This window comes from Bos grunniens, chromosome 2 (genome assembly GCF_055505025.1).
Source record: "Bos grunniens cultivar Pamir isolate PY7600 chromosome 2, Bosgru_T2T1.0, whole genome shotgun sequence".
Taxonomy (NCBI): Eukaryota; Metazoa; Chordata; class Mammalia; order Artiodactyla; family Bovidae; genus Bos; species Bos grunniens.
In genome coordinates, this window is record NC_141166.1 from 118,881,518 (window position 1) to 118,906,800 (window position 25,283).

The 25,283-nt window shown below is 39.1% G+C and overlaps 1 protein-coding gene and 1 non-coding gene across 9 annotated transcripts in view; both read right to left on the reverse strand.

The window, feature by feature from the left end:
* Positions 1-735: 735 nt before the first annotated feature.
* Positions 736-839, reverse strand: LOC147378651 (U6 spliceosomal RNA). Its single transcript, XR_015154051.1, has one exon. It is a non-coding gene; the product is annotated as a U6 spliceosomal RNA (small nuclear RNA).
* A 7,421-nt stretch (positions 840-8,260) lies between these two features.
* The window catches only part of CCDC141 (coiled-coil domain containing 141), a 225,572-nt gene continuing 208,549 nt past the window's right edge, over positions 8,261-25,283 (reverse strand). For 3 of the 8 annotated variants that reach the window (XM_086360957.1, XM_086360959.1, XM_086360924.1), the window contains 4 exons: positions 22,997-23,113; positions 12,364-13,214; positions 9,953-10,216; positions 8,261-9,427 (listed from right to left, as the gene is read on the reverse strand). In XM_086360957.1, coding sequence (XP_086217083.1) covers positions 9,364-9,427; positions 9,953-10,216; positions 12,364-13,214; positions 22,997-23,113 — 1,296 coding nt within the window. In that variant the 3' untranslated portion in view covers positions 8,261-9,363. Of the gene's footprint in view, positions 9,428-9,811; positions 10,217-12,363; positions 13,215-22,996; positions 23,114-25,283 lie in introns of those variants that run through there. The other 5 variants (XR_015148410.1, XM_086360935.1, XM_086360965.1 and 2 more) reach the window with 5 other exon arrangements.

Consider the following 25,283-nt stretch of genomic DNA (forward strand, 5'->3'; position numbering starts at 1 on the left):
TATGGATAAGAACCCATACCAAAACTCTTGAAAAGGTTTTTATTAATTCACAATGACATTAGTGACATGTGACACAATGAGCTACAAAGTGTGATTAAGCCAACTAATAATTTCTTATATTTAAATAAACCATATATATTTTCCTAATTATGAAGTTCTCTGTGAGGTGGTACCATCCCAATAACTTATTGAATTTTTACCTATGATGGTTTAGAGTCAGAGCACAGAAGAATGGGACTCATGTGTCAAGAACACCAGCCCATAACCTTAAACTGTTGTCATGACTTGCACATGTACATTCTGTGATGCCTGGGTCACTGTTCATGATTTGTGATCCATTTTTAACTGTAATAGTAAATCAATATGTGTGTAATTACATAAAATGCTGCCATAGATTTGAGCAAAAACTGAGTGGTTTGCTTGCATATCCATTTATAAGTCCTGAGTGGACACATAACAGTGCTTCACTGTTTTTAATATGATTAAATTTATAAAGAATGTGATAAAATATAGTTTAACACTTGGCCTTTGTGGTACATCAGTAAATTTTCTTTTAAGTGATAAGGTATAATACCAATTGTATTTTTTTTAATTTGTTTTAATTGGATGCTAATTATTTTACAATATTGTAGTGGTTTTTGCCATACATTGGCATGAATCATCCATGGGTGTACATGTATCCCCCATCCTGAACCCTCTTCCCACCTCGCTCCCCATCCCACCCCTCAGAGTCATAAAAATGTGGAACGCTTCATGAATTTGCATGTCATCCTTGCGCAGGGGCCATGCTAATCTCTGTATTGTTACAATTTTAGTATATGTGCTGCAGAAGTGAACACCCAACTGTATTTTTAGACAAGTGATATATATGACCAAAAATTACCTTTAAGAACATAGAAATGAAGAAAGTACTTACAGTTACCATTGAGAAAATACAAAATGATTAGTTGCGTTGAAGTTTCTAGTTAGATGTAGGTGCCAAAGTAGTCAATTGTATTCCTTTTATTAATTGACCAAGATGTGACATTATGAAACTGATTACTTTTTAAAGTATAATATAATGGCTGACATATTTTAGCTCCAATTTCCATCAAGAATTCTTCGAAACATGTTATCATGAGTCCATCCTTGCTGATAGGAAAAGCACTTATCCAGGCATGGGCAATACATTCACTCTTGCAGTGCAGCAGAGTACCAACTGATAAATCATCCACTCTGGGATTTGATGTCAGAGGTTAAAAGGACTGCTTTTGTTCTAATATTAGTATGTTATCATTGGATAAAGCTCAGCTCTATAACACTATAATTACAATGTATATTTTTCTTTCTCTGATAATGACAATGGCAGAAACTGATAAAGTTTGATATATGTTCCACATCAAATATTCCCTTGTTCTATTGATCACTGCCTACTTCAAATAATTTACCTCTCTCAACCACCGCCCCCCCCAAAGTAATGCAGGAAGCTGCAAGAAAAATAAAGTGTGAGATGTTGCAACTAGATTCTGAGTATCCATGATGTCTGTAATTAATTTTTGGAAAAGAGACAAGTTCAGATTACCCACATTTTGTCTTGATCTCTAAAGATGCCCAATTCAATGTGATTCATTTATTGTTAATTCCTTGCCTTTCTCCTGGATGCCATTGGAGCAGGCCTTCTGCACAATGGTTTTGGTGAACTTGCTATATTCATTTAATATTTATTCAAAATCAGGTTTTTTATATACAAAAACATATTATTTCTTCTTTTCCAATCTACAGAACTTCTATTTCCTTTTCTTGTCTTATTTACTAGGTCGGACTTCCAGGATAATGTTGGATAAGAGTTGTGAGAGAGGACGTTCTTATCTTCTTCCCAGTCTTGGGGGGTGGAGAAGTTTCTCACCATTAAATATGATGTTAGATGTTCTTTGTAAATGTTCTTTATCAAGCTGAGGAAATTTCTTCTGTTATTAGTTTTCTTAAGAGTTTTTAAAAAATTATCATAAACATGTATTAAATTTTATCCAGTGTTATTCCTGAAGCAATCGATATAATCATATGATTTTTCTTTTCTTGCCTGTAGATGTTGTGGATTATACTGATTGATTTTTGAGTATTGGATCAGCTTTGTATATCCGGGGAAAAAATCCCATTGTATGTGAAAGTCTATTTGTTCACTGTTGGATTCAATTTGTTAGTATTATTGCAGGAAGGTGGACCCTCTCCAGGGCCCGAAACTGGGCTCTTGTCTAACATTTGGAAATGAATTGTCCGAGGAGATACATGTGCTGACAAAGCAAGAGATTTTATTGGGAAAGGGCACCCGGGTGGAGAGCAGTAGGGTAAGGGAACCCAGAAGAACTGCTCTGCTGCGTGGCTCTCAGTATCCGGTTTTATGGGGATGGGATTAGTTGCCAGGTGGTCTTTGACCAATCATTCTAATTAAGAGTCTTTCCTGGTGGCGCACACATCGCTCACCCAAGATGGATGCTAGCGAGAGGGATTCTGGGAAGTGGACGGACACGCGGTGTCTCCTTTCGACCTTTCCCGAACTCTTCCGGTTGGTGGTGACTTATTAGTTTTGTATTCCTTATCAGGATCTCCTGTCATAAAACAACTCATGCAAATGGTTACTATGGTGCCTGGCCAGGGTGGGCGGTTTCAATCAATGTGCTTCCCCTAACAGTATTGTGTTGAGAATTTTTGTGTTTATGTTTATGAGTAATGTTGGTTTGTAGCTTTATGTTAAAACATTGGTCTGGTTTTAATACACTGTGGTGTACCTAGGGGAGAGTGTTCATTTAGAGGATGAATAGTTACTGGCTGACTGAAATATACCAAGGTGATCCCCAGATCAAGAAGAGAACTGAGGCCTTCCACCACAACCTGGGAGTGCTTATTGGAAACGCTAGTTATGTCTACTACTGAGTATTCCCAGAGAAAAACTTGAATGGATTTTTCTAAGACATTTTGAATTGGTTTCCTGGGGTTGCTGTAACAAAGAACAGTCAGCCCTCGGTAGCTGCTGATGCACAGCAGGTAACTTCCTGCTGATAAAGGAAGGTCCAAGGTAAAATGCTATTTTATATAAGGGATTCAGCATTTGGTATCTGTGGAAGAAAGAGGTGTCCTGGAACCAATCCCCAAGTATACTAAAGGAGGACAATACCACAAACTGGATGCTTTAAAAACAACAGAAATTTATTCTTTCAGTTCTGAAGGCTAGAAGTTCAAAATGAAGGCATTAGGAAGATCAGGCTCTCTCTAAAGTCTCTAGGGAAGAACTTCTCATTGCTCCTCCCCTTCAGGTGGGGTCCACCTCTGGTGTTGTAGGGCTTGCAGCAGCTGCACCACAGCAACCAGCTTCTGTCACCACTTGTCACCACTTCCTCATGTGTCTCCTCTGTCTCCACGTCTGTCACGGCCTTCTTGAGAGCATTAGTTGTGGACTGAGTGCTCACCCTGACACTTCAACCAATACAGTTACTCTAATCCAGTAACCAAAAACATCATGCAGACACATTTTACTGGGGCCTCTAACTTCCTCTCAGGGAGGTCCCCACATAAATTTCCTAGATCCATAGGAAATTCATACTGAGAGGGAGGATGAAATCCAAAGCTTACTCAGTTTTCCCATCCTGATGTTTGGTTTCTTCTCCTGTCTGGTCCTCTAATTCCCCACACTTAGTAAAACAGCAGATAAGGTTCCCACATACCCCATTTCCTCACAAGAATGTGTTGAGGTTTTTTTTTTTTTTTTGGTGGGGGAAATGTTCTTATTTAATCTGATAACCCAGATCAGGATGTGATGAGAAATTCTACTACTCCTTTAAAATGAACAGAAATGAATAAATGCACATTTAAGAGGCATCTTTGACAGCTGCATTAACTTGCATCAAAAGTAGGCCTTTGAGGGTCAGCAATGGCAATGGCTGCTAGAAAAGACCCTTTGGAGCAGATGGGCACTTAGCTTTCTGATCCTGCCAGGTACCTCGTTTCCTACTTTGCACTTCCAGCTGCCCTGCTTGCCAACAGCCCGTGTGTATGGAGGTCTGCATAATATTTGTTACAAAGAAAGGTAGCCTTCTGCCTTTATTAGAATAATAAGAGTTAGAGATTATTTGCCATTGGAGAAGGAAATGGTAACCCACTCCAGTATTCTTGCCTGGAGAATCCCAGGGACAGGGGAGCCTGGTGGGCTGCCATCTATGGGGTCACACAGAGTCGGACACGACTGAAGTGACTTAGCAGCAGCAGCAAGCTTCCTTTTTATTTGATATTTTGAATTTTTATCTTCAAAAAATTTCATTATATGATACTTTAATGCTAATATAAGAAAATACCATTTTGTAATTGTTTGAATCAATAAAGTTTTTGGAAAATAACAGTTGTTGAATGACAAAGGGAAAAGGTTGTTTCATTAGCCAGTTCTGGAGCTATTATTTTACAAGTATTGATATTTAAGTGGGTTCTAAATGGGAAAAGAGCCATAGCAGGAAGCCATCAGAATTCAAACTGAAAGCTTCCAATTATGTACTTATTGTTTTAGTTTAAAAAAATCATCAATTTTTCCAGCTACACCTATGTTTAAAATATGTTTTAATTTCACCAGATTTTTATTGTGCTAACTGGAAATATATGCACACAAACATCCATGTCTATACAATTTTTTCTGTTCCCTTGTCCTTTGAGGAGGGTAGGGTATTAATTTTATGGCATTAAAAAAGAGGATCCAAAAAATTGGATTTGCCAAGTCCTGGCTTAAACAAATGAAATTTCTATTGAACAGAAGGTAGAGCTATCCGGCCAAACACTCAAACTCCAGAATCAAAGACTTGGTCATCTGGAAGAGTGTCATGCATCCAATTTCCACCCCCAATGCTTGGGTGGTTCGTAATGTTATATAAACTCTCACCCACACAAGAAACAGCGGTGTGGAGATTCTTGGGGAAAATCCAAATTCAGCAGCTTTGTGCTTTCTGTATTGAGGCTGAATCCACCATACACAGCTGATAACATTCAAATCTCATCTCATGAGAAGAGAGTGGAGAAAATGAATTACTGTTGCTTTGAGCAGGACACTGTTTCATTTAGGGAATGCAAATCTTTTGGCTCTTTGATGCAGCTCAAGATTCTGCTTATTATAAATGGAAAACAGTCTGTCATGCTTTGGTATTTGCATTGACATGCACAATATCAGAGTGTACTAGGAGGAGATATTTTATTTTGTTTCAGCTAACTTATTTCATGGACACACTTGAAATACTGTACCTACCACAGAAATGTCAAAAGCTTCAGATGGCAATTTCTAGGAAGGAATGGTCATGAATAAAAATAAATATCGGGGAACAAGATGCAGTATTTTTTCCTTCCTTCATTTCAAATTCAAATAATCTAAATTTTTGCATTTGGCTTTTTTTTTTTAGATTTACATTTATGAATGAAATGTCAGTTTTAAATTAGATCTGTTCACAATCAGATTATTGAGCCCCAAACACAATAAAATACTGATAATTTGTGCAGTGTTGTTAAGATGTACATAAATCCTGGTTTTGGCAGTTTGGACTTAGTCACTGAAAGGTGAGACACCCACTTCTCCACTTATACCTAATGATGATTTACACCTGATTATATCTGCTTTGGGCTTCCCTAGTGGCTCAGAGTGGAGAAGGAAATGGCAACCCACTCCAGTGTTCTTGCCTGGAAAATCCCAGGGATGGTAGAGCCTGGTGGGCTGCCATCTATGGGGTCGCACAGAGTTGGACACGACTGAAGCGACTTAGTAGTAGCAGTGGCTCAGAGGGTGAAGTGTCTACCTGCAATGTGAGAGACCTGGGTTCGATCCCCAAGTCGGGATCATGCTCTGGAAAAGGTAATGGCATCCCACTCCAGTACTCTTGCCTGGAAAATTCCATGGACTGAGGAGCCTGCCTGGCCAAAGGCCATTGGAAAACAAAGCATTGCCAGCAAAGGTCCAAAGCTATGTTTTTCCAGTGGTCATGTATGGATATGAGAGTTGGACTATAAAGAAAGCTGAACACTGAAGAATTGATGCTTTTGAACTGTGGTGTTGGAGAAGACTATTGAGAGTCCCTTGGACTGCAAGGAGATCCAACCAGTCCATCCTAAAGGAGATCAGTCCTGAGTATTCAGTGGAAGGACTGATGCTGAAGCTGAAACTCCAAAACTTTGGCCACCTGATGTGAAGAACTGACTTATTGGAAGGGACCCTGATTCTGGGAAAAATTGAAAGCAGGAGACGGGGATGACAGAGGATGAGACAGTTGGCTGGCATCACCAACTCAATGGACATGAGTTTGAGTAAGCTCGAGGAGTTGGTGATGGACAGGGAAGCCTGGCATTGCTGCAGTCCATGGAGTCGCAAGGAGTCAGTCATGACTGAGCGACTGAACTGACTGATATCTACTTTAAAATTCTGGGAAAATGATCCTGGATTTTGACTTTTATCTCCTCAATATTATTTTGACTATTAGAGCCATCAGAGATTTTTAAGTTTAAAGTTTCAATTTGGGTGCAGTCCAGATGATCTGAAGCTGTGCTGTGCTTAGTCGCTCTGTCATGTCCAACTCTTTGCAACTCCATGGACAATAGCCCACCAGACTCCTCTGTCCATGGAAATCTCCAGGCAAGAGTCTTGGAGTGGCTTGCCATGCCCTCCTCCAAGGGATCTTCCCATCCAGGGATACAGCCCAAGTCTCCACATTGCAGGCAGATTCTTTACTGTCTGAACCACCAGAGAAGCCCAAGAATACTGGAGTGGGTAAGTATCCCTTCTCCAGGGCATCTTCCCAACCCAGGAATCAAATCAGGGTCTCCTGCATTGCAGGCAGATTCCTTACCAGCTGAGCTACCAGGAAAGCCCGATGATCTGAAGGGTTCTCTCTTAAGTTTCATAGGTTAAGTGAGAGTGTTTTATGTATACTTCACAGTTAGAATCTGATTCTAAGTGGTTAATTTCCATAACAGGAAATAATAACCAGGCAAACGAATAACATCTTTGTCTATTTACATTCTCCCATCCATCTCTCCAAAAGAAAAAGGAAAAACAAGCTAGGCTTATCTTTTCTTACCTCTGACAACAATTCAAAAAATATTGAGTGTGACTATGCCTTAGGTGCTGAGAACATGATGATGAATGGGGCTGTCACAGATCCTGCTGATAAGCATCTCTCACTCTAGCCAGGAGACAGATGCTCACGCATGCAATTCTGATCCAACTATTAAGGGACATGACAAGGGCAGCTTGGATGATGACACGGCACATGGCAGGAGCATCTATACTGGACTTGATGGGTCAGAAGGCTTCCTGGGGAGGCTGTGTCTCAAAAGGACCTGGAAGGATAAGCAGGAATTAAGCCACATGAAGCTGGGTGGACCACAGTAAGGCAGTTCTGGGAAGGAGGACTGAAGAGAAGTAAGAGCAGGATAGGGTACAACTTGAAGTTAGGTAGCACTTGGTATGGATCAGAAGGGATGGGACAGAGGCTAGGAATGGAAACATAGGTACTGAGGGGCTTTGTGTGACACTTGAAGAAATTTAAACGTGGATGAAGTGGTTAGAAAGTTCTTGCAATAATTTATTTTAAGCCTGCGTCTTGGTTTTAAGTGATGGTTAGCATTATTGAATGAATCAGCTAAATGTTCCTACTTCTTTCTCCAAATATTTTAGATATTATAGAATATGTAAAGATTCAAATATGAGGATTCTTACGGTAAATTTGTCCTGGAATTGAATGTAAAAAAAAAAAAACTTTACTATCAGATGTGTATACATCCTTTTGTTAGGAAATAAAAACAGGAAAAAATGATTTTGCCTTATCAGAAGCTCAAAACACATTTTGCGTTGCATTTCTTCAAGGTATCGAGTATAGGTTCTTAAAAAATTTTTTGTCATTTTCATTTTCTTATTGAAAAGTGTTTTGATATTTCTAACTGTCCAGAATTTAGAAGTAAATAGGTATAAATCATATATATATATATGTCTCTCTGATGTACACGTTATTAAACTTTTCTTTGATTTTCTCCTATTGAAAAAATTCAACCAAACTGACAAAATGGGATGGGAGATCCCACTAAATTAACAAGATAGACACAGAGTAAGAGAAGAATTTATTACCTGGGTCTGCCAGCCCTCTTTGGACATAAGTAGGTTTTACTCTTTAGCTTCAAATGAGAACAGCAATTTGGCAAGATATTCACAATACTTGAAACTGGACAAAAACGATAGGTAAATTAAGAGACTATGGATTCCCTGGGATTCTGCATATATAAGTGTTTAATAGGTTTCTGTCAAAATTTTTAAGAAATTTAAGAGATTAAATTTTTTAATTAAACTGAATACACAGCACAAGAAAATATATGCCACACATATATTTTTACTTAGCCACACATTTCACATCTTCAGATAACATCCAGTAACTTTTTAATATAAACTTGAATATATTAAATTTAAATATTTTTATTTGCAGACAGTCTTTATAGCAACATAATTAATTCCTCCCCTCTATCAAAAATCTATAATGAATATTCTTTCAACTATAGATTTTACCCTAACATGATGAGACTACATTTAAAATCTAAAAACAAATGCTTCTCCTATACATGCTTATTTTTTTTAATGAACTAAAATAATGATCCTCTTTTCTGAATAATATGTTTCAGAAAGGCATAGAACATTCTTCAATATTACAGGGATAATTATAAGAAAAGGATAGACTTCATCTTATGTCATCCTATTATATACTTTTTCTCTCTGAGATCATACTAAATATATCCCCCTGAGTTTAATTTCAAATCTTTGAAAAAGAGATAGTCTTAAGAAATTGGAAAGGATTTCAGTTTCAATTCAGAAAACATCATTTTCCTACGTGGAAACAGTTCAAAATCACATACTAACTCCACTCTTGTAATTTTTAATATTATAAAGAAACAAATATCTGAAGGAGAAATAGTGGGCAGGAGGCAGTGTGATGACAAATTACATGAAAGTATATAATTACCCTTAGCCTTCATAGAGCACTTTCCATTTCTCGTATCTTTACAAGATGAAATTAAAACCATCAATTGCCCAAGAGGTAGACTATGAACCCATTTCCAAATGGGAAAATGAGCACTGAGATGCCTTACCACCATAATGGCTGTAAAAATGGTTAGCAGCAGGACAAGACTAGAAGCAGGAGGAGCTGGTTACAATTGTATACACATGGCTGCCCAAAATACGTCAGTGGGAGGACCGGAGGACCGCTGGTCCACCTCCGCAGCTATGCTCCACCTTGCTCTGCGACACACACAGCTGATGGAAGTTTCAATCTCCGTTTAAAGGTGACGGCACATCTATTCTCCAATGTCAAACCCATGAGATCAACAGGGGGAATGACTGTTTGCAGTGCCATCCTCAGACTCAGGAATGTAGGCTACATTGAAACTACATAGAACATATTTCAATAAAAGGAATCAAAACAGGAAAAGCAAAATTGAAAGACATCTTGTGCAATAATGAAAGTTACAATTTTAGCTCAACATTTCTACTCTTATTCTACAAGAAGATGTTTATGAGTACAATTAAAAACAGATTATGAAACAACTGGATTTGAAATAAAACTCACATCTGCATATCTATATAAGCCTTGGTTTGCATGCTCTTAAATTAGGAGGGAATAAAGATAGTATAATTTGACTGGGTTTTGCACTCAACACATCTCTTTCTAGAATTCAAAGCTGTATCCTGATTCACTGCTAATGATTTACCAAGCTCTTCAAATACATTAAAGCACTAAAGAAAATCTGATTATTTCCCAGAGCTGTGGCATTAGCCAAAAAAGCAATATGGCTGTACTGGAAGTACACTTGGTGGGGGATGCTAAACGGGAGATGCAGGAAAAAAAACAGCTGTATTGTTGTCCTTTAGGCTCATGAGAACGACATCCCCGGGTGCCAACCCTGCACTTACTGTGTGAGTAGCCAGTACATCAGGGCCACGGTAACGTAGACGACACACAGCGTGACCCAGTTTATCCCCTTGATGGGCGGCTTGCGGTTACCTGTCACGTGGAGGATGACACTGGAAGAGAGAATGCCGCTAGGGTTTTGGGCCCACGCCACATAGAGGCCTGCATCTGCCTCGCATACCTTCGGAATGAACACCAAGTGTCTCGTCTCCTTGTGTAAAACCTGCAAGCGCCCATCTGCAGACAATTTCTGGCCCTTCTTGTACCTGAAGCAGAGAGTCAATTTTTAAAGTCAGGATCATGGTTTATTCACATCATTTCCAAGTTCTAATAAACACTGCAATTGGGCCCATTGCTACTCCAATATTTTCTAGCATTAGCAGGAACTCTGCAGCAACCACAAACCCAGTGGGGCTGTTTATCTTTCAAGCAGTGGTTGGCAACTGGTGGCCAAGAAAGTATTTGATGGACTCAGACTGTTTTTTTTAAACACTGAATTTTTTGATATTTAACAATTAGAATATTGCATATGAAAATTCAGATATCCAACTCCTCTTAACAAAACCAGGCCATCTGGTTACACTGGGCCGTCATTTTCTCATGGCAACAATTACCCCCAGTGGGAAATGGCACCTTCTATTTGACCTGTGTCATTCTTTCAGCTGCTATGAAACAGCAGCTTGTGACTTCTTAGAGCTACTGAAGCAAGACTCTTCCCCATCAAACTCATCCTGCAAGATCCCTGGAGAATACCAATGTGCCACTTTAGAAGAAGGTACAGATATAGCACTTGCTAGCAAGATGAGCTCATTTAATTTTTGTGAATTAATTTCATTAGAAGAAAATGATTTCTAATTATAAAGGACATTCATGCAATTGGATTGTTACTGTTAATGACACATTTCTAAAAGTTTCTTATGAATATGAGCACTTAGCTGCAGCACTGTATAAAGCAAATAATTTGTTTATATTGCACACTCTAGATTCTTGCTTATTTATTTCTCCCCATGTTGTTCCATCCAAGAAGCGGTGACAAACCTGAATCACTTTCTATTCCCAGTGCCTGAGTGATGATTTTGCATTTTTCTGAGTGTCCTAAGACTGATTCCCTGACAGCTTGCCAGTTGTTAACTGAGAAAAATTGTTGTAAATTCAAGGGCAAGATATTTTTTTTCACAATATCACAGTAGTTCTTTAACAATAAATGCTAACCAAGCCATCTTTTGTGTGGATAAAAACAAGAAACACTTCAGACGACATTTTTTTTTTTTGGAGTGAAACTAATATTTAATAATGAATTAAATAATGATATTAAATAATGAATTTACTGATAGTAAATTCATAAATACAAAGTTCCTGATCTGTAAAAAACATGCAATTGTAAAGACAACAAAATAAGACAAAAAGCATAAATGGCTGCACTGTAATCCAAGTGCAATTTCATTTAATAATCTGAGAGACCAACATTTTTTCATAAATTATTTAGATAACTGATCCATATTTCAAGTACCATCAATGGGCAAACACAGTAATTGAAATTGTTATTGTCTACTGAACATTATGATAAACAAATGCTATTTTACTTAGCTTATAAATATAAACGTGTGCTCACATTTTAGTAACTTTGTCCACAAAGAAATATATTTAAGGTTGAAAAGTTTCTAAATGCTTGAAAGTAACCAACATATTAAGGAAGTTAGAACTGCTTTTATAACAACAATGATTTAAAACCTGTATTCTGTGTTTTACTTTTATTAAAATAAATAGGCTAAAAATAATGATGTCTCTAGAGTAAAACCACATTGTTCACAGCTCAGTTATTATGCCACCTTTCAAAAAGGGGCTGGCTTATTGCCTATCATAGAAGCAACTATGAAGGGAATATTTTTATTCCATCTTCAACATCGAAGAAATTTATAAAAAGAAATCTTAGTGAAATAAACAATATTAGAAAAGTGGCATGTGTGACTCTTGCGAGAGGGAAAAGATGAAACAGGTAAATGACAGAAAAGGGAAATACCCAAATGCTTTTTTTTTTCACTGAATTCAGGTTATTAAACCAAGAAAACTTCATGCTTGTGTAGAAATAAACAGAAGGAAAGAAGTTCAAGCCACAATCTTTAGAAATGTGGAATGTTAAACTGATACCAAAAAATGGTGTGACTAAGTTGCAGTGCTTTTGGACTTGGTTAAATTACTATTTTATATGGTTATTTTTTTAGGGGTGTTAGCCATGTGGCTACTCAAAGTGAGAGTTGGGGGTTTGATGTGAGATTGAAACATGCACAGCTGCAGTGATGTAGAACATTAACCAGCTTCCCCTAAACTTTAAAGTTAGTGCACACAGAATGATTTGCTCAGAGAAGAGATTCAGTTTGTTTCTGTTTATGGCTTGTCATTATAGGCTACCCACCATGTCAGTGTAGGCTCTGGAAATCCTGTTACTTCAACTTCCAAAGTCACTGGAGAACCTTCCATGACAGTTACGTTAGACAGGAGCCTGGAGAAATTAGGGGCCTGGCCAGCTAGGCTGACCATGCTGTTCTTAGCTGGTATACTTATAATCTCTTCTCGGGGAACCATTTGCCTCTGACAGGCCTGGCTGGGCCCTGGCTGAAACCCGAGGCCCGAGAATGCATCCTGGGAAGCATGCAGCCTATTTCGGGTTTTAGTGACGTTATTATCAGCATGCATTTTCTCTGGTGTTTCTAGCAAATGCCCCTGAGCCTGGGGGTGCTGTTGCGAAGCTCTGTCATGCACTTCACTGCACATGCTGTCTGGAAGTTGAGCACTGATTTTGTGGAAGGCAGTACTCTTTTCCAGAAATCCTTGGGATGTTAATGGGGGCTCAGCTTGGACCTGCGGGGAAGGCTTCTCAAAATGACTTGAAAACGTTTCTCTCTTATCATTGCAAGCATCAGCAAAAGCAGCAGGTGGAGGAAAGCCAGATTCCGGGGCCTCTCCTGGACCGCTGGCCCCTGTCTGCATCTGGTGGCCGCTTAGGTGATGGCGGGGGAACGGGCTGACAGGCGCCTCCAGCTCCATGTCAGACAGAGCGAGGAGAGAATCGGGGCTCCCTGAGACTGGAGGCAGGGAGATGTCGTCGGACGAAACACACTCATGTTCTGCTCCTGAAAGCACGTCCACGGGCAGAAGCAGGCCTTGGACACTTTCTTTGCCGGGGACCAGCTGCTTCACGCCCTGTGGAAGCTGACACTTTCGTGCTCCATTGACGGCCAAGATGGCTGCTGGCTGGGCCTGCTCCTTCAAAATGGAAAAGCCAAAGTTTCGAGTTAATGTTGACAAAGCCAACTTGAGAAACAACTTGAGAAGACCTGCAGTGAGTGACAGCTGGGGGCCCTGGCCCCAGCCTTACGGAACTTGAAACCATTTGTCCACTGAACCTGAGCGTAGGCGGTCCCATGACCAGGGAATGGGTAAACTGACCTCCAGCTGCTAAGTGAGAGGTGACAGATCTTGCGAAATAGAGGAGAGAAAGCCCTGGTTCTCATCTCTCATGATGGGGTTGGACTGGATCCATGTTTTCAAGTCATGGTCTGAGGGGCCTTCTTCCACTAGCAAATTCTGCTTTGATTTACTTACTTGTCTGCACGTCATAGAATGTGGTTCCTAAACATCAGAGGCTTCTTTTTAGGTGATCCTCAACATCCTCCAAGAATAACCCTGCTTTTTTCTCAGGAAAGCCATCCGTTTTTTAAAAATTATTGTGGCAAAATATATACACAATCTAACATTTACCATTTTAACCATTTTTAAGTGTACAGTTCAGTGGCATTAGGGACATTCGTGTTGTCATGCAACTATCTCCATGATCCATCTCCAGAACCTTTTCCTCTTTACAAGTTGAAATTCTGTACCAACAAAACACTAACCTCCCATTTTGCCCTTCTCAGCCCCTTCTATTTTCTGTGTCTATGAATTTGACAACTGTAGATAACTCATATAGATAAAGCCATTTTTTAATGACTGTTTTTATTTTCTAAAAGACCCTTAGTTTTATTCTTACAATGAAAAATGTCATGTTGATGTATGGCAAAACCAATACAATATTGTAAGGTAAAAAAAAAAATAATAAAAAATTTTAAAAAAAAGAAAAATATCTACTGAGCACCTATTATATAATGGCTTCTGTGCTAGACACAGGAGAGATAAATGGTGAGTAAAACCAGGTAGAAGCCTTCCCTCTTGGAGATGCCAGCCTAGTGGGGAAGTAGATACAAAGGGAACAATCATACATTGCGGCCTTTTGCTGGAGAACGCACCGAGACACAGTGGAGGAACACTCGCCACTTGTCCTTCTGCCCCATGTGCAACATAGGGCATGCCAGGAGACTGAGAAAAACAGTGATCCATTTCACTTACTCTATTCTAGGATTTCTCTCCACTTATCCACGTCCATCTCTGGTTTGATAAGAGGTTCAAATATACTTTCTGGCATGGACTCTAAAGAATATTGAAGCTGAAAGAGATCTCATCTATCCCAACCTGCTTGTTCTATATCCAGTTCTTTCTGTGCCTTCCCACAGCATTTGGGGTGCGTTTTTACTTAATGTAACAGTTCCTGGCTTTTGTCTTGTTACCACCACTTGCACATGAGAAAGCTGTGTTTTGTTTTGGGTTTGAGTTCTTCATTTTAGCCCACAGTTCTACTCCTGACATATACAAGGGATTTTTGAGAAATCAGTGTTTTCAGATTGAAGATTAAAAGCAAAACAATGTGCCTTCTACTATTATACAGATATGACCTATCTTCAGAGAAAGCATAAACCCAGTTGAGAAAAAGTGGTTTCCTTCAGCCATTTAGTAGAAATTTGAATCCTGAGTCTAAAGCCAGAAGTTCTTAAAAGATTTTCTCTTTAAAAAAAAATTACTAGTGGGATAAAATATTTGTAAACAATATGACAAACCAGATCTCATACAACTAAGCAACAAATAAAATATGGGCAAAGGATAAATAGATATTTCTCCAAAGAAGACATACAGATGGCCAATAGGCACAGGGAAAGATGCTCAACATCACTAACTATTAGAGAAATGCTACTACAAAGAGTTATCACCTCCCACCAGTCAGAATGGCCATTGTCAAGAAATCTACAAAAAATAAATGCTGGAGAGGATGTGGAGAAAAGAGAGTTCTCCTACACTGTTGGTGAGAATGTAAGGTGGTGCAGCTACTGTGGAAAACAGGATGGAGGTACCTCAGAAAACTAAAGACAGAATTACCGTATCATCCAGCAATCCCATTCCTCGGCATATATCCAGACAAAACTCTAATTTAAAAAGGTGCACACACCCCTATGTACACAGCAGCACCATTCACAATAGCAAAGACACGGAAATAGCAAAGAAATGGAAACAACCTAAGTGTCCATCAACAGAGGAGTGGATAAAGAAGACGTGCTACATATGTATACAACAGAAGAATAATCAGCTATTTTAAAAAAAGAGTGAAATAATGCCATCTGAAACAACATGGATGGACCTAGAAACTTTGCCATACTAAATGAAATAAATCAGAAAGAGAAAGACAAATACCATACAATATCACTTGCATGTGGAATCTAAAATATGACGCAAATGAACTTATCTATGAAACAGAAAGAGACTCACAGATACAGAGAACAGACTTGTGGTTGCCACGGTAGGGGGAAGTTAGGGGAGAGATGGATTGGGAGGGGGTTTATCAGATGTAAGCTATTACACAGAGAACAAATAAACAATAAGGTACTCCTGTATATAGGAAACTATATTCCCTATCCTATGATAAACCATAATGGAAATGATACATGTATATATATGTATAACTGAATCACTTTGTTGTGCAGCAGAAATTAACACAGCATTGTAAATCAACTATACTTCAATTAAAAAAAGTTACTAAATAAACACATATTTCATACGGAATGTCCCTCCTTCTTTTGATTTTCCTATGACAGCTTAGCTCTTTCTTTCCACCTCTTCCTGAAACTGGAGTGCTTATTTTCTTTTTCACAGTGACTTTGATCCAAAAATAGTCTAAGAATCTCCTCTAAGGCCATTCTGAGAGCCCCTGTTTGAATACTTTTTCCTGAAACAGTGCTTTCCTGGGAAAGAATTTGATACTTTATTCATGTTAAGAATAACTTCATAGGATAGCAAGCACATTTGTTAATCTGAGGGTCATGCAGAGGGCAGGCAACTTTTCAATGACTTCTTTGGGCAGCCTATGCAACAGGCTAAGGAGAAAAATTTGGGTAAAACTCCAGGTTCATCCCCTCACTCCATACTCCCCCTGGGAAGGAACTGACTTATGAAGCTGTGGGTTTGGAAGAAGAGACTGGGCATGGTCAGCTCTGTCTCTCTGAGGCTCTCTCTTTTGGATATGCCTTCCACCAAGTGGGTGCATCCACATTAGTTCTAAGGCATGAAAACCTCTGTTTGGGAAGCCTGTGCTGTTCAGCTGTGCACCCAAGTGACTGGGAAGCCAAGTCTGTCTTATCAGAGACGAAATTTGGGGAAACCCACTAGGAACGTCCCACCCCTGACTTCCAATCCAGCTTAACTGGTTATATATATATACATACATATGTGTATATATACTGTATATATCTACACATATATACATATGTATATACACACACACAGTATATATATACATATGTATATATGTATATACATACATATACATATATATATATATATACATACATATATAATATACATAATGGTGGAATCATCATCTCTTTGATCTATATGCTATGTTTTTATGAAAGTGACTTTATTAGTAATTCTTTTGTTTTTATAAGAATCATACAGGACTACTGAATTGCAGTTTTGATTCTCAGAATTCTCCAAGTTAGGCTTCAACAGTACGTGAATTGAGAACTTCATGTTCAAGCTGGATTTAGAAAAGGCAGAGAAACCAGAGTTCAAATTGCCAACATCCACTGGATCATAGAAAATGCAAGAGAATTCCAGAAAAAAACATCTACTTCTGCTTCATTGACTACACAAAAGCCTTTGACTGTGTGGATCACAATAAACTGTGGAAAATTCTTAAAGAGATGGGAATACCAGACTACATTACTTGCCTTCTGAAAAACCTGCATGCAGGTCAAGAAGCAACAGTTAGAACTGGACATGGAACAACAGACTGGTTCCAAACGGGTAAAGGAGTATATCAAGGCTGTATATTGTCATACAGCTTATTTAACTTATATGCAGAGTACATCATGTGAAATGCCAGTCTGGATGAATCACAATTGGAATCAAGACTGCAGGGAGAAATATCAATAACCTTAGATATGCAGATAATACCACCCTTATGGCAGAAAGAGAAGAGGAACTAAAGAACCTTTTGATGAAAGTGAAAGAGGAGAGTGAAAAACCTGGCTTAAAACTCAACATTCAAAAAACTAAGATCATGGCATCTGGTCACATCACTTCATGACAAATAGATGGGGAAACGATGGAAACAGTGAGAGACTATTTTCTTGGGCTCCAAAATCACTGCAGATGGTGACTGCAGCCATGAAATTAAAAGATGCTTGCTCCTTGGGAGAAAAGCTGTGACAAGCCTAGACAGCATATTAAAAAGCAGAGACATTACTTTGCCAACAATGGTCTCCCTAGTCAAAGCTATAGTTTTTCCAGTAGTATGTATGGATGTGGGAGTTGGACCATAAAGATGGTTGAATGCCAAAGAATTGATGCTTTTGAACTGTGGTGTTGGAGAAGACTTCTTGAGAGTTCCTTGGACTGCAAGGAGATCAGTCAATTCTAAAGGAAATCAATCCTGAATACTCATTGGAAGGACTGATGCTGAAGCTTAAGCTCCAATACTTTGGCCACCTGATGCAAAGAACTAATTCACTGGAAAAGACCCTGATATTGGGAAAGGTAGAAGGCAGGAGGACAAGGGGACAACAGAGGATGAGATGGTTGGATGGCATCACTGACACAATGGACATGAGTTTGAGCAAGCTCTGGGAGTTGGTGATAGATAGGGAAGCCTGGTATGCTGCAGTCCATGGGGTTACAAAGAGTTGGACGTGACTGAGTGACTGAACTCAACTGAACTATTGATAAAAGTGTTGAACACTGCAGAGTTTAGTACAAAGCTGTCTCCTCAGGGCAAGGCAAACTGTCTTCCAGGTTGATACTGATGAAATACTTAACACTCTTGGATACAACTATAACCTGACTGAATGCCCGTTCAGTTCACATTTCTCCACTTACCTTAAGAGAGTTATTGTGAATGTGTTAATTAAGTGACTTCCTGAAATCACAATAAATTTTGTCTATGGCACAAACCTAGAATTTTCTATTAAATAATCATCTCAGAAAGCAAAATAAGGTGAGTTTAACACAAGTTTTTCTGCATAAATCATGTTAGCTTTTGGCACTTCTATCTTTATTCTCAAATTGAAATAAGCTTTCAGTTTTAAAGTCATTATGCAATTTTATAAAAATCCATTTTAGAACTCAATAAGCTATTGTCTCCTGGGTCTACTAGTTTTCCTTTATAAAAATGGTTTTCAAACATTCACATATACCAGCTATTTTTAACATTTATCCACCATAAAGCCATGTTTTGCCATTAGTAGCAAAGAAAAGTGAAAGTGTAGTCGCTCAGTCATGTCCAACTCTTCGAAATCCTGTGGACTCTAGCCCACCAGGCTCCTCTGCCAGTGGAGTTCTCCAGGCAAGAATACTGGAGTGGGTTGCCATTCCCTTTTCCAGGGGATCTTCCCAACCCAGGGATCAAACCCGAGTTTCTGGAATTGTGGGCAAATTCTTTACTACCTAAGCCAGCAGGGACCCACTGCCATTAATAGAAAGAGGTAGATAAATCCATGTATCTCAGCAAAGACAGGGTATATTTGCATTAATCTGATGAGCTCTGGCAAAGTGGCTGGGAAACTCTGATTTACTGCATCAAAACATAGCTCATTGTCAATTTTGTCTTTGCTGATTCCGTTTTTGCTCATCTTCTAAATATATGAATGATTGTGATCTTGTCTTTAAGTTCTCTAATTTTCTCTCTATACTCTTCCCCTCAAAGATCTCACCACACTTTCATATCTAATGAGCAATTAACTTTTACTTAATCCTCAATCTATAGCCTCATATGTTATCTCTGTCAGGATTTCTGAACTTTCATTTTCACTGATGGACATTATCACTTGACTTTATAATCACTACCATGTGGCACCCCACTCCAGTACTCTTGCCTGGAAAATCCCATGGATGGAGGAGCCTGGTAGGCTACAGTCCATGGGGTCCCAAAGAGTTGGACACGACTGAGCGACTTCCCTTCACTTCACTTCTTCACTTCACCATGTAGGCAAACAAAGTGAGCATCTTGGAAGAGAGAAAATAGGGATATATTATATCTGCTGACGGAGAAGGCAATGGCACCCCACTCCAGTACTCTTGCCTGGAAAATCCCATTGATGGAGGGGCCTGGTGGGCTGCAGTCCATGGGGTCGCTAAGAGTTGGACACGACTGAGCGACTTCACTTTTACTTTTCACTTTCATGCATTGGAGAAGGAAATGGCAGCCCACTCCAGTGTTCTTGCCTGGAGAATCCCAGGGACGGGGGAGCCTGGTGGGCTGCGTCTATGGGGTTGCACAGAGTTGGACACGACTGAAGTGACTTAGCAGTAGCAGTAGCATATCTGTTGAACTACATGTATAGCACAGATTGTCCAGGTTCATAGGGTGGGAAGCCATCTAGGTGGGAAATTTAAGTGATCACCACAAGACTTTATCTTCTAAAATATCTCCACAATAGATAACCTTCTCTTGGGACAAATCAGATTTAAGGAAGCTAAGTGGGAAGTGGATAAAGAAAGATATTGAACACAGGGTTTGGGCTATGAAAGGCACTTCTGGGAAAGGCCTTTGGAAGGGGATTTGAGCAGTCAGGGGGTAACTTGGTTCCTTTGAGAATTTGGGGAGGACAGGTAAGAGAGAACAGAAAGGTGGTGAAGAACACTTTTGCCCTTTCCATTTTTTTGCCAAAGCAAGTGTCTCAAGAACATTTTACTCCTCCAACCAGGTGATCAGGATTAGTGGATGAAGGCCCAGGGGCTGTCCTCATTCACTTTGATAAAAGACTCCCCTGAATTTTGTGCTATGCAAGTACTTCCATGCAACTCCTTTATTAATCATCGTGTAACAGATGAATGGCAAGTGGGAAAAAATTTGGTATGGGAATCTACAGTATCATTACATAATAACTTATTATATTTGTATGCAGCAGTTTCTTAGAACTCACTTTTGGTCTTGTGAAAAAAGTTACATGGCTGAAATTCAGGAGAACTGGGGTGCCAGCCAGCCCAGTTCTGACACTACTTTATGTGATTTCTGGAGGGCAAAATATTTCATCTCTTTTGGCTTCAGTTTCCTCAACTGTAAAATGAGATTCGATCAGATGATTGTTAAATTCCTTCTAGTACTAAAATTCTGTAACTGTAAATTCAAGTCTTAGATAGCTCTGTGATTTTAGGCAAGGCTGTTATACTCTGTGCCTCTGCCTAACCTTAGGGGTTTGCAGATATTCCTGTGGATTTAGCTTCAGTGCTCACTTTAGGGGAGAAGGCAATGGCAACCCACTCCAGTACTCTTGCCTGGAAAACCCCATGGACGGAGGAGCCTGGTAGGCTGCAGCCCATGGGGTCGCTAAGAGTCAGACATGAATGAGCGACTTCACTTTCACTTTTCACTTTCCTGCATCGGAGAAAAAAATGGCAGCCTGCTCCAGTGTTCTTGCCTGGAGAATCCCAGGGACGGGGGAGCCTGGTGGGCTACCGTCTCTGGGGTCGCACAGAGTCGGACACGACTGAAGCGACTTAGCAGCAGCAGCAGCAGCAGCAGGAGCTCACCTTAGGGAATAACCACCGCTGATCAGTTAGCAGTACATTGGGCACTGCATTTACTGAATGGCCCAATTTCACCAGCTGCATTTTTGTAGTCAGAAAAATGAGAAGCGCTTTACTATCTCCAGGAAAGAAATCCTGTGATGAATACATTCTTGTAATAGTTTGGTGGAATTGTTCTTTCTGACTCAAATAATGTTTTGGAGAAAAATAACATTGTGTAAGGGTATTAGAATTGAATGCAGTGACTTTCAGATAAGTTTTTTATTTGGTGCTTCTGGTTATCTTCCCACATGGCATTTTAGGAACTCATTACATTGGACTTATAACGCAAATGACAGAGACAATAAGAGGGTAAATATGATTGAACTGTTTAACAGAGAAAATTAACTGCCACCCTTTCACTTTGCCAGTTGTGCCAGAATGCATATGCGAAATGAGGTCAATGAAAGATCTTGACAGTTGTAATCATGGATTTTCATTTTTATCCTAAATAGCTGATGATCTATCATGTCTTTTAATTTATATTAAAATAAAAATGATTTCTCAATGAAAATAAATCTCAGTGAAAAATAAAAGGAATCTGTTCCTTTGATTTTTTTCCAAGAAATGCAAGAAAAGGCATTTTTACCAAGTATAAATGAGTGTGTTTCAGTAGCAATAGCTTTTGTTTCTAATTTTAGCAGATATATGTTGTTGACAATGTAGAATCTAAAAAAAATTATATGATGTTGAATTTAGTATCTCTTGCAACTTAGTTAAGAAAATGTGATGCATCTAATGTTATTCTTTATTATTTCGACTAGTTGGTCTCAGTCAAAGTTGATTTTGCTCCTGTGGGGACATTGATGATTTCCATAGACAATTTTTGGTTGTCACAAATAGTTGGAGAGTGGGTACTGCTGGCATCTAGCCCACAGAGGCCAGGGATGCTCTTAAACACCCTACAATGCACCCGGACAGCTCCCACAACAAAGAATTCTTAGGCTCAAAATGTCAATAGTACTGAGGTTGAGAAAACCTGATTTAGACAACCAGAGTAACCAAAGATCATCTGATACAAGACTGAAGTCCAGCTAAGGTTTGGCAGCTGTCCTTTGCCTCAGAGAGGAGTCAGGATTTAAATGCTACCAGGCCATCCCACTAAAAAAAAGTCAGTTTACTTAATATGGTACTTGCTGCCTGGTGGTTGTATAATTGCATGAGACCTTGACATAGATTTAACCTGCATGAAAGGACCTAAAAGGAAGTTCTAAACACCATATTTAGTTTAAGAAAAGATGTCTTTCTCCATTAGATGATGGCAATAAGTAGGGAGATTTTTCAGACTCTCGTGCCACAAAAGGTATATTTTATTTTATTTGGGAGCAGTTGAGAATAATGTTGACTCTGCTTGTCCCTTCAGTTCCTTGGGAAAGAGACAAACACTGGGAGCAAACTTGGCAATGCATAAAATCAAGAGCTAATTATAGTCCAGGAGCTATGAATAGACAGTGAACAACTTATACTGAAACTCCATAATGATGTGATTTAAATAATGCTTTTGAAATGCATTTGCATTTTGTGAGTATTTGCAGTTTTTGCTACATGCTTAATTTATATGCAATGCATAGACTTTAAAATAATTTAAGATTTCTATAAATACTTTAGTGTTTATCTTTCAGCTGCATTCTATGTTTTAGTACATATTCCTAGAAATATCATGTTAGAAGTAGATTCTATGGGAATGAGATACAATCTAATTTCACGTATTAAGGATTTCCAATGGGTAGTGTAAAACAACAAAATCATAGCTTGGTGGTATGATAAAGAGGGAGAAGTAAAATTTGAAGTTGGGATTGAAAGGTCAACAAGAAAGGCAGTTAAGGATGGGAGAAACAAAAGTTTGGGGCAATAGTGTGGTGTTTGACTGACTGTCCCAATGCCACTGTGAAATGCTATGGTTCCAGTATTCAATGGGAGAGACTCTGAGGTAAAAGCGCAGGTGAGAGAAGAAAGACTAAGTAATGAGTAGAAAAGAAGGGGAAAGGACATTCACTTGCATTCACACTGGACAATTCAGAAAGATAATAAGGCTTCAATTCATTGTTTTTCAATGCACAATGATGCTAAACGAAAGTAGTGAAAGTAACAAATATCTGAGGATACACGGATTTCTTTACCTTATTGCTTCCATCATTGAATATTGTCTGCTTATTTCTCGCTGGTTCTTTTAGTAGGTCAATGCAATCATCATGGAAGTCTTCCAAATTCAGATTCAACTTTAAAGCATCTCCCTGCTGTACAAAGTGAAGATTAGTGAGAGCCTGGGCCAGTAAAGTTGGCAGTCTTTCAGCAAATGTATCCCACAAGAGGCTAGCATACTCCCATGAAGTGATTTACACAGTTATTTCAAGGTTTCACTCCCCTTTCTACCTCCTCTGCTGATAAAAGTTCACTGCCAATTAAAACTGGTTGTTCAAAGATCCAGTAGGAAGAAAGTTCTTGTTATAAGAGGGGAATACCAGATACCTTACCTGCCTCCTGAGAAACCTGTATGCAGGTCAAGAAGCAACAGTTAGAACTGGACATGGAACAACAGACTGGTTCCAAATAGGAAAAGGAGGACATCAAAGCTGTATATTGTTACCCTGTTTATTTAACTTACATGCAGAGTACCTCATTGGAAACACTGGGCTGGAGGAAGCACAAGCTGGAATCAAGATGGCCAGGAGAAATATCAACAACCTCAGATATGCAGATGATACCATTCTAATGGCAGAAAGTGAAGAGAAACTAAAGAGCCTCTTGATGAAAGTGAAAGAGGAGAGTGAAAAAAATGGCTTAAAACTCAACATTAAAAAAACTAAGATCATGGGGTCCAGTCCCATTCATGGCAAATAGATGGGGAAACAGTGGAAACAGCAACAGATATTATTTTCTTGACTCCAGAATCACTGTGGACAGTGACTGCAGCCATGAAATTAAAAGACACTTGCTCCTTGGAAGAAAAGTTTTGACCAACCTAGACAGCGTATTAAAAAGCAGAGACATCATTTTGCCGACAAAGGTCCATTTAGTCAAAGCTATGATTTTTCCAGTAGTCATGTATGGATGTGAGAGTTGAACTATAAAGAAGGCTGAGCACCAAAAAATTGATGCTTTTGAACTGTGGTGCTGGAGAAGAATCCAGAGAGTCCCTTGAACTGCAAGATCAAACTACTAAATCTTAAAAGAAATCAACCCTGAATATTCTTTGGAAGGACTGATGCTGAATCTGAAGCACCAATAGTTTGGCCACCTGATGTGAAGAGCCAATTCACTGGAAAAGACCCTGATGCTGGTAGAGATTGAGGGCAAGATGAGAAGCGGGTGGCAGAGGATGAAATGGTTGGGTGGCATCACTGACTCAATGGACATGAGTTTGAGCAAACTCCAGGAGATAGTGAAGGACAGGGAATCCTGGTGTGCTGTAGTTCACAGTGTTAAAAAGAGAGGGATGTGACTTAGCCACTGAACAAGAATATGGCAGCAGAAGATACTCTATACCACCTGGAACATGGGCATTAGGCCTTAAAGAAACAGGCATACTTCTCAAAGTGTACATGTTATATCAACTCAAAGGATTTGGGCAGACATTTACTGGGGAGATTCAGCTCTTACTTCCAACTCTAAAACTTACACTGGTTTATGTTATTTGATAAATTACTCTGCTTTGGTATATACGCTATACCTAATTCCAAAATGGAATGCAAATTAGTACAACCACTATGGAGAACAGTATGGAGGGGTCTTTATTGAAACATGTAAAATATCATGTAAGAAACGAGTTGCCAGTCCAGGTTCGATGCACGATACTGGATGCTTGGGGCTAGTGCACTGGGACGACCCAGAGGGATGGTATGGGGAGGGAGGAGGGAGGAGGGTTCAGGATGGGGAACACATGTATACCTGTGGCGGATTCATTTTGATATTTGGCAAAACTAATACAATTATGTAAAGTTTAAAAATAAAATAAAATTAAAAAAAAGAAATATCAATTGATCCAGCAATCCTACTCTTGGGCATATAACCAAAGAAAACCATAATTCAAAAAGATACATGCACCCCAACCTTCATTACAGAACTATTTACAATAGCCAAGACACGGAAGCAACCTAAATGGCCCCTGACAAATGAATGGATAAATAAGATGTGGTACATATATGCAGTGGAATGTTAGCCACAAAAAGAATGAAATAATGCCATTTGCAGCAACATGGATGGACCTAGAGATTAGCATACTAAGTGGAGTAAGCCAGACAGAGAAAGACACATATCATACGATATCATTTATATGTGGAATATGAAAAAAAATTATACAAGTGAACTTATTTACAAAACAGAAAGAGGTTTACAAACATGCAAAGCAAACTTATGGTTACCAAAGGAGAAAGGGTAGTGGGGGCTATAAATTAGAAGGTTGGGATT